The 10348-nt window shown below is 44.0% G+C and overlaps 1 protein-coding gene across 1 annotated transcript; it reads right to left on the bottom strand.

The window, feature by feature from the left end:
- Positions 1–3163: 3163 nt before the first annotated feature.
- Positions 3164–5684, bottom strand: foxb1a (forkhead box B1a). Its single transcript, XM_017708288.2, has one exon. It carries the CDS (start codon positions 5195–5197, stop codon positions 4247–4249), a length of 951 nt encoding a protein of 316 aa, XP_017563777.1. The 5' UTR covers positions 5198–5684; the 3' UTR covers positions 3164–4246.
- Between the last annotated feature and the right edge of the window lie 4664 nt (positions 5685–10348).

Raw genomic sequence — 10348 nt, 5'->3', positions numbered from 1 at the left:
ACAGTAAACTTTGAATCCTTTTCCGACAAATGTATTCTTTTAGTGTCTTTATTATTAACAACGTATCTGATCTTTGAGAGATTACTCACAATCGCTGCTAACATTGCAAGATGCAGAAAGAGCAGATCAGAAAGTAAATGTTAACTCTTGCCTGGCTGGACAAAAGAATCACTGTCACCAGACTTTGAATCATAATAACTACCCTGAATATATACAGCTGGGAAAGCCTTCACTCTAGTAGGGAATACAAATAAAGTCAATGAAGTTTACTATAGATATCAAAGCTGGAAAAATTTCTCCTCTCTTCCACTTAAAGCTCACCCACAAAAATGAGACGAATAACCAGCTACTGTCCATTTCACTTCTCTCCACTGGAGGTCAAGTTGAGTTTTGTTTTTTTGCTAACGCCATGGACTGCATGCATTAACAGAATCATAAATTATGCATGCTAATTACCCTGGGCTTCCACTCTAATGAACTCTTTTAATTAAACTACCACACTGAGCGTTCGCATGGCACGCTCTATATTTTATTCCCTGCCTAAGATGACCTTCTTCTTTGTAGGAGAGGATCTGGAACATGTAACAGAGGAGAGGGAGGGACACAACAGCACTTCTGTCTTTGATTACACAACGCGGTTCATGTCTGCGCTAATGAATGGAGAAAACCCACCGAAAGACAACAGGCTCTGCTTCATGAGCTATAAAGTCATAGCAGTGCAGTGCTCTGGATCTGGAGTGCAATGTTGAGAATACAAAGATAAGAGGGTTATTTTTTGCATGATAGTTGTGTTTTGAATGAGCATGAAAGCAGCAGTAATGGGTGTGGTAGGTCTGCATGCATGGAAATGTTGTGTGGGAGGACAGTTACTCCTACTCTGGCACACAGCCTCGCTTTTCGTTTGTGTTGTGACAGGCTTAGCTACTGCACTTAGTAAAACTGAATAGATAGATAGATAGATAGATAGATAGATAGATAGATAGATAGATAGATAGATAGATAGATAGATAGATAGATAGATAGATAGATAGATAGATAGATAGATAGATAGATAATAACAATAATAATAGAATTCAATAAATCTAATAATATATTTTGCATTTTTTAAAGGAATTAAACTCTATTTGTAAAAGTAACTTTAACTCTACAGAGGTCTGTTTAACTGCTAAAATTAATGTAGAGGCTCACTGGTTTCCAAATGTCAGGATCTGTTTTTAATTAGCTTAATTAAATTTTTACTGTTTGATCTGAGTTTTCAATGTTAAAAATGTCTCATCGGTTCAACTTAAAGAAAACACTTAATGTGGTTTTATTCATTTCATTGTATTTGCTTTTATTCAACTCAAATAAATGCCTTTAATAAAACAGTGCAAAGCCAAAACGGAATATTCCACATCAGTTCTAACCTTAAAGCACTTCAACTTCGTTCTCCAGTGTAAGTTGTCTATCTGTGCGATTATTTCTGTGAGGATATAAATCTCTGCAGAGGACTTGGATCCACTGCTACGTCACTGAGTACAAGTGCAACACTTAGAATCTGCTCATTTCAGACACCAGTAAAGTCTGAAACGCTGGCCTTTTTACACACGTTTTTCAGCAGCTGCAGAGAGACCGAATTACCAAAAAAAAAACAAAAAAAAAAACAAATAAAGGCAAACCAACAAATACGAAACACTGAGACTGCATTTATTCGTGCTATTTTAAAGTTCACTGTTCATTTAAAGCTTCAGTAAAATGTAGTTTCGAGCTTATTTTCTTCTCCAGCTTCTGAAACATTTAATCAGACACGTAAAGCGGAGTAAACCACCATGCAGCACTCACAACCACAAAAAACACAACAACAAAAACACCAAAAATAAAAGACAAAAAAAGAAAGAAAAAGGGGAAAAACCTTGCTGTGTTGTGCAAACAGAGTCTAAGGGGGAGGGGCTGGATTTAAATTCCAAAGGGGTCTCAGAACTCGTTTCCTAGTAGCCCAGTCAGCTATGTGTTTGGGAGAAATCAGGCTTTTTGTCTCTGTGAAAAAGGGCTAAATCTACATCGGTGGCCCAGTCGAAGTTTGCAATTCTTTGCACTTTCTATTCAGCTGAATGAGAGTGAATGAAGTGGCCAGAGACCCTTTATTTGATCAACTCAATTGCATAAAGTGACGGAATCCTAATGTATTTGCTTAATATCCCGGAGAAGGCTGTTGCTATATGGGTGGAGACGCAAACAATACACCTGTTTCGCGCATTTTAATCGCCTTTAGAAACGGAGCCGCATCAGCGCTGAAAAAAAAGAAGAAAAGAAAAAATATGAAAAGAGAAAAATGAAAGAAAGAAAAGCGGGAAATAATATAAATTTAAATGAGTGTAAAATATTGTCATTACAAAAATGTATTAATATTAATTATTAAAAAAAATAAAGAAAATAAAATAGAAAGAAAGAAATAAATAAAAGTAAAATAAAATTAATTAATAATAAAGAGAAGAAGAGAGAATTCAAAAATAAAACAGAAGTAAACGGTCAGTTGAAACTCATCTAAACAGAAGAGAGAGTGAGAGTAGCCGTAAACAGATAGAGGCGAAAGCACCGCGACTCTTTCAGTCCCTTATCTAGTTTATTAAGTGTCTGTTTCGCAGAGAGAGTGTGAGCTGAGCGCTGAGGCTGAGAGCTGATGTCTGAAGGTGATGTGTAAAAGGCTGAGAGAGCGGCGGGGCAGATGAATGAGTGGCTGTGTGCGCTGTGCCTGCGCCTCAGCTACTCCATGCATCCTAATCAAGAGCTTCATTCATGTCTGCCTGTATTCCAGCAGGCTGGGAATGAACCCAGAGAGAGAGAGAGAGAGATGGAGAGAGAGAGAAGCAGGAGGACCCTCAGTATCAACCTGCTGATTACTCTAACACCACTAAATCAGCTCACCTGAGCGCCTCTCAGTCACATCAGCAAAACTCAAACACGTGCAGACTAACATTAGAAAACGAACAGACGCTGTCACTGTTAGTGTACCAGTGTACGTACATTTCAAACATACGCTGCGTGTTTACTGTTGGTATAATAATAATAATAATAATAATAATAATAATAATAATAACAACAATAAATGATGAAGTGGGTTTAAAACTGTATGTGAAATTGTCGCTAGGCAAATATAAAGAAAACAAGCGCACAAAACGAAAAGTTTGAGGTTTGCATAATTTTAATGAAAAAATATTCTGATGACCAAGTTTATAATTTAATGCAGACTTTTTTTGCACACTTTTAAAGCACGCATGCTTGCAGCAAAACAACACAAAGTTTTCGAAAAGGCATGCTTTATATCTGAACAAAAAAAAGTACAAATGTACGGCATTTAATCCACATGGTCACCACGGCTTTAAATTAAATGCTTCACAAAACATCTCCTGCAAAATAGAGATCATCTAAAACATCTAACTAAAAAGTGCATTTTACACAGTTTTATATCACTTATTTGCAAATATTCACATATTTACTTCGTCTTTCACGATTAGCGCCTCTTTTAAAACGTGTTTTCAAGTCTGATGTCTTAGCATACAGTGCAGGCCTGCGAGTCTCAGAATGACGGTGGGTTTGGTTTGAAGACTGAAATTGAAGAGAGAATTTTCTGTTCATTTGTTGTTGTTGTTTTGTTATTTCGTGAAATAACGTGAGTCTTTGAGCTTCTGCGCTGTCATTAACAGACAGGAGGAATTTTAACATGCAACGTCTGCCAGATTTGCTCGTTGGACTTTTACACTACAAACTGCATTAAAACTGCGCTACAGGAGTGACTTTAACTGTCTGTAAGAGTTTGTTTTCCTCCAGATCTTACTAGCGCTAGCGTTACGACGCCCAGTTTTAGTCCGTTTTAAAACGGACACTTTGACTGTTCTTAGCCAGCCGTCACCCAGCAGGCCGAAAGAAACACATCTCTGTAGAGTTACTGCTGAAGTTAAAACCCGTGGGCTAGTCTGTTCTCGGGAGAGAAACGGAGGATAAAAGTAGTAAGAGTAATAAAGCAGGCCTATATGTGTCCTCGATTCGTGTGCTCAGACGAACAGCCCACGATTTAAAGCAACACACATTAAAAAACGGGATAAAACACGTACACAGAAAATGAACAGCACTGCAACACGGACAGCTCTTGAAATCTCTTAAAATTTCAAATAAAAAAGTCCAACTTTGGAGAAAGTGTCCAGTTCGTGCCCTCGCCTCCACATAACTTTATTATTATTAATAATAATATTTTTTGGGAGTGTCCACGTCAGTGCACGGCCACGGACTGCAGGGCAGCGGGGCTGGTGAGCGCGTCGCTCGGCGCGCCCGGGCTGCTTTGACTGGCGGCGGCGTGCGGCGACGTGGGGCTCAGCGACTGCGGCGAGTTCGAGAGGAAGGCGGGAAGGTGGTGCGGCAGCGCCGACAGACCAGCCACGGACGCCGGCGTGGCCTTGATGGGCACGGGGATGGCGGGCAACGTCTGGCCACCGTGGCACAGCGACTTGATGGGCACGCCATACGCGCCGTAGTCGGCGCTCGCCATGGAGATGGGCGCGGCCGTGTCCGCGGCTCCGGCTCCGTACATGTGCGGCCACGCGCTGCTCAGCTGCCCGTGCAGCGGGTAGCCCGCCGACACGGACTGCACGGCCGAGAAGGCCAGGCCGCCGGGCACCTTGTACTCGCGCGCGATGATGTTCTCGATGGCGAACGGGTGCTTGAACGTGGAGGCGGGCGACGCGGCGCCAAGGTTGTAGCCGGCCACCGGAGGCAGGTGCGCTCCGGTGGCGGCCAGCGCGCTCAGCCGCAGCTTGGCGTGCTGCTGCTGCAGGTAGTGCGCCGCCTCAGAGGGCTTGGCGCCGACTGCCGCCAGCGGGTCCGGGGTGATCACCTTGAAGCGCTTGCGGCGCCGCAGGAAGCTGCCGTTCTCGAACATGTCGCCACAGTTTGGGTGCAGCGCCCAGAAGCTGCCTTTGCCCGGCTGGTCGGGCCGCCGTGGGATCTTGATGAAGCAGTCGTTGAACGACAGGTTGTGGCGAAGGGAGTTCTGCCAGCGCTGTGTGTTCTCGCGGTAGTACGGGAACCTGTCCATGATAAACTTGTAGATCTCGCTCAGCGGCAGCATCTTCTCTGGGCAGCTCTGGATGGCCATGGCCGTCAGGGAGATGTAGGAATAGGGCGGCTTCTGGTCGCTGTAAGTGTTCCTGCCCGGGCGAGGCATCCTGGAGGCTTCCTGGTCCGCGTTCACTTCAGCAACGAGGTAGTTCTTGTTTGTGGAAGTGTGTGTTTTGAAAGATCTGAGAGTGCAAGTCCGTAAAGTTAGCGACTCTCTGCGCGAGGACAATTCATGAAGTTATAACACAGGGAGGAACAAGTTGGTGCATGGACAATCCGCTGGTTGTGGGTGGAAAAGCCAAGTCTTGGTTTGTGTTCCTCTCTTAAAACAACCCTTCTTCTTGTTCTTCGTCCAGGAGCTCTGATCTTCACTTCTTCACAGCCTGCAGGAATACAAGCTTCCTCTTCCTCTACCAGCTCAATGGATCGAGCTCCTCTCTCCTCTCTGGCTCGATTAAGGTGAGCTAAGTAGCTGCCTCCATGTCCTTCCTCTAACCATCTGATAGTTTTTATGGGGTGACATGAGCAGAAAAGACCCCTGCAGAGGCGCTTCATTAATGTGCCACTTCTTTGCCATCACATGACAATCGCCTTGGGAGGAGGAGGAGGACGAGAAGGAGGAGGAGGAGGTGGTGGTAGTGGAGCTGGAGGAAGGAGGGGTGGGGGTGCGCTGGGAGAAAGGCATAATCTGGTTTCATTTACACCTATTTACATGGACACCTTGGGCCAATGGAAATCATTTCCATTTGAAGACGGAGCAAAGGGGGTGAAAAGGCTCGGCAGGCGGAGTGGCAGTGCGATGGCACCCGGTAAGACTGTGTGAAGGTATGCGCTAACCTTTCTGTGGGCTACAAATGGAGCTACTAAAGCCACGGGATGTTTGACATGGAAATTGGCTTTCAGGTCGCATTGTACTGTCACGGCTACTTTCTCCTTTATTTTGTCGTTTCGCTGACGCGTCGTGGCTCGCATGACTTTTGCTGTGCTCTTTGTTACAAACAAAAAAAAGAAAGAAAGGTGAACTGCGCCAACAACGTAAACATGATCGCACACGAAACGGGACACCACAGAGCGCGTTTGTATCTGTGCATGATCTACTGTACCTGAGGGAGCCGCGCGAGCCAGTCCACATTCATTTATCCATATCTGAAATGCGTCTTTTCAGCTGCATGTTCAGTCAAACTAGTCTCCATATCTCAGTACTTACTCCCGCTCGGCTCATTGGATTAAAGCCGCAACAGAGAAATTGCAAATGTGCGCTGTTTTAAAAAAAATTGCAGTCTCTTTGGACGTTGTTGAAATGTGAGAGAGGCTCATTGGCTCCGTTTTAAATGCGCAGGCACAGCCCACAGTATCAGCCGCGGCACTCGAGGAAGCTCTCCACATAAGCAATGAGAAGCCAATATAAACATAAAGGGGACACAAGTATCTAAACCGCCTAATACAAACAGAAGAAAACGCGCCTTAATCAGCATTAATAAATACGATTATTATTATTATTAATATCCTGGGACGCTGGGCGCCTCTGACCATGTCCCATGAAACTTTTAGACTTATTAAAATAAAGTTATTACAATAGTGATCATTTTAGCCATCAGTGCTGGATTAACTGTGTGAGTTGTAACACGACAAACAAACCCCCCAAAACAAAAACAACAACAACAACAACGACAAAAAAACTGTCGCTGAAACGAAACTTCATGATGCCAGGCAGCCTTTTGTGTTTATGTAAAACAAACTGAAAAGTACTTCAGAAATGCAAATAAAGGCTTTAGGGTGGCGTTGTGAAAACTGTATAAAATATCCATAAGTCAATTATATGAATGTGAAAACCAAATGGAAGCCTATTTTGAGCAATGACCATTCAAGCTTTTTTTTTCTTCTCCTTCTTCTTCTTTCCAAGGCTCACCAAGGGCCACCTTTCCGCTTGGTGGATTTGCAATACGGGGGACCACACACACACTCGCGGATTTGCTCATAATTTATGCAAATTTTCCTCCATAAATCCACAATGCGACCCTTCAGCGCTCTGACGGATTACGAATAGCAGCAGCCACACAAATACGAGCGACTGGAAGCAGCACAACACTGTTTATTCTGGTGTGGATTTTTTATAGTAGCGACTCCTTACAAAAAGAAAAAAAACACACTTTTTAGGAGGGAGTTTAAAAATGTCAGAACAGGCTGAAAGTGCGGAGGAAAACAGTGTTTTAGTTTCCCTGGTTTCCACACAATCCTCGTGTCAGAAACTCTGCAGGCTGGAAGTCAGCAGCTCCACGCTGCGTCTTTAGCGCGCCGCTTTTTATAGCACCACTCTTTTTTTCCTCCCTGAATCATGAAGCACCTCTTTTAACTTGTCATTCCTCTGTTTGTGTATTGACAGAAAAGGGCCAAAGGATTCCGATTTTCCAGCCTTTTTTCACCACAACTTTTCCCAAAGAGCTCCGGCTGCCTGCGACAAGAAACGTCGATCAAACGGAGGCTTGGGAGACAGAGCAAGTATTCTCCAACAAACCTGGCACTAAAAAACACTTTACCCTGCTCTTCTTACAACATTTTTGTTGTGTTTCTTATTGTATGTTTACATCTAATTATATGTGTATAACTAAAATAATACTACTACATTAAATAAAACAAGCTCATAATGTAAACTACTGGCCAGCGCACAGGCTCCAAAAATACCAAGAGAGCCAATGAGATTAAAGAACCCCTACATGATAATATAAATCAGTAGTTCTGTGCATATAAAACACGAGGTGTTGGTGACTGAGTGACCCGGGCTCTCCAGCTCAGTCGGACAAGGACAGGCAGAGAAACTGATCTGCGATGTTTCCACAACTCATTATACTCACAGTGGCACAGTAGCAGCGCGGGGAGAGACAGAGACCACCCAATACACCACACAGCGCGCGCGCTTTCTCCGCAGACTGCCTCATGTAAATCAGCGTCCTAACTTAGCGCTTAACCAACTGAGGCTCTGAGCGCGAAGCGAGCAGGTCGTGTTTGTTCACTGAAGATTTGTTGTTGTTGCTGTTTTTTTTTTTTTTTGCTCTTGATAATCTATGGCTACTCTTAGCTGGAAATGCCACCGCGGTCTCCCTCACCCCATTTCCCCCGCACCCCTCCTTCACTAAAGTACACCAACTGTATAATGTGTGTGTGAGTTTGGTCATTTGTCCAGGCCACACAAAGGCTGAGCTAAAGCCAAATTGCGCTGCACTTGTGAACCGGGGCTCCACTCTTAAGTATCTTTTCCAGCGGGGGGGACCGAGAACAATTTTGTGTGCGTCCATAGAGAGAGAGAGAGAGAGAGAGAGAGAGAGAGAGGGGGAGAGAGAGAGAGAGTGTCTGTGAGAGAGAGAGAGTGAGAGAGAGAGTGTGTGAGAGAGATAGAGAGAGAGAGATAGAGAGAGAGAGAGAAAGAGAGAGAGAGAGAGAGAGAGAGAGAGAGAGAGAGAGAGAAAGTGAGAGAAAAACAAAGGCACTTTCTGAGGCATCTCAAAGTAGAGTAGTGAGGCGTAACATTCCCAGGGCGACGGAGCACAAAAGCTAAGGTCAGGGGGATGAAAAAGAGAATCAAACAGCCACTTTCACACGTCTGCCCTCAACTGCTGCTCCGCCACACAATGGGAAACAAATGTTGTTAAAAGAGGATCGATCCCATTCATTCTAACGCGGCGCATGATGGCCAAACAATATTGTCAAAGTGCATCAGCGGTGGGATCTACGCTGCCACCCATGGCCCCGGAGACGTGCTGAGACCCCTGCAGAGAATGACCACAGAGGGAACGAACAGAACCAACTCGACCGTCTGAATAAAAGCTCTTGAAGAATCAGCGCGACGTACAAACAGGAAAAACCTAGGACTTCATTCATTTAAACAAACAAACAAAAAAGACAAACAGATATTTCTCAGAAACAGTCCAGATTTGGGGTTTATAATATTTAGCGCTGAGGGTTGCATAAACAACAACAACAACAACAACAACAACAACAACAACAACAACAACAACAACAACAACAACAGTAACAACAACAACAACAACAACAACAACAACAATAATAATAATAATGTTACTCAATGATAAGCAGTTAGTAAAAAATATTACAAAAACATAATTTCTTCCTTTTATTAGTTTTCAGCCAAATAAACGCACCGTTTCCAGAAGTGAAATCCGGAGTGTCCGCTCAGCGACAGTGAAGGTCCGGTCAGGCTGTGTGTTTCTGTATTAAAGAGCTTTGAGCCTGAGCGCTGGGCCGAGAGTCCCGCAGTGCTCTCACAGTAAACTAAATGTGTGCTTCAGCATTATTAGCCTCCTCTGTCTGCGGGCAATGTAGATTTACCAAAGAACTAATGAATAAACAACTTGCAATTGCTGGCGGTGTAATTGACATTGTTAATGCAAACATTTGTATACATACGTAATTAAAACCTAAAATGGACAGTTTCAGATTTGCAGTCAGTCCTGTTGTACTGCCACACCTGAGTGCTGAGGGCGGGAGCAGGAGAAACGGTGGGCCGGCCAGGGCTGTGAGAGGGAGCCTCAGTCTCACACACTCCCAGGACTCAACTTACCTTTCTGAGCCCAGACGAGTATTGTTTTTAATTAAGTCTGTGGCGATTTCCCCTCCCACGAGATGCTTTACGCTGCAATTAAATTCATATTTTCCGATAGAAGTGTATGAATATTCAAGAGAATGTCAATTAATTAGCAGATAGGGGCTCTTGCTCAAACCGTTACTGTAAGGAGCGCTGCGTGTTTTTGTTGTTGAGGGGGTGTAGCGCTCTGTTAATGTTAAACACCAGCTATTATCTCATGTCTGGCTTTTACTAACTCGTTCTGAACTGTGAGCCCCTCGCCATGAATATCACCACACTGTTAAACATATTGCGATCAAGCTGTCCTGCAGAATTTGAGTCAAACACAACCGCCAATTTATCCTAAAATTCGCCATGAAAATAACGCGCGTAGAAGTCACTATTTTTTTGTCAAAAGCCACTTCCAGTGAGGGAGGAAGCCCCAGGATGGTCATATCGCCGCCGTCAGACGTGGGACGCAGTCCATTTCCCACAAAGGTTACCAAGATAAATACGAGCGCTGGCCGCTACACTGAGCTCCATATTAGTATGCATGTAAAATTAATTAGCTGCTTCTCGGTGACATCAAAAGAAGTACCTGGGAGAACAGCGCCTCCGGGGCATGGGCAACATATGCTGGGATTATAGTTAATGGACTAATTACATGAATTAGACATT

The sequence above is a fragment of the Pygocentrus nattereri genome, chromosome 11, assembly GCF_015220715.1.
Source record: "Pygocentrus nattereri isolate fPygNat1 chromosome 11, fPygNat1.pri, whole genome shotgun sequence".
NCBI lineage: Eukaryota > Metazoa > Chordata > Actinopteri > Characiformes > Serrasalmidae > Pygocentrus > Pygocentrus nattereri.
This window is presented reverse-complemented; position numbering and strand designations above follow the sequence as displayed.

Coding starts and splice junctions, on each gene's coding strand:
- foxb1a (XM_017708288.2), bottom strand. CDS start 5,197: ATGCCTCGCCCGGGCAGGAACACTTACAGCGACCAGAAGCCGCCCTAT.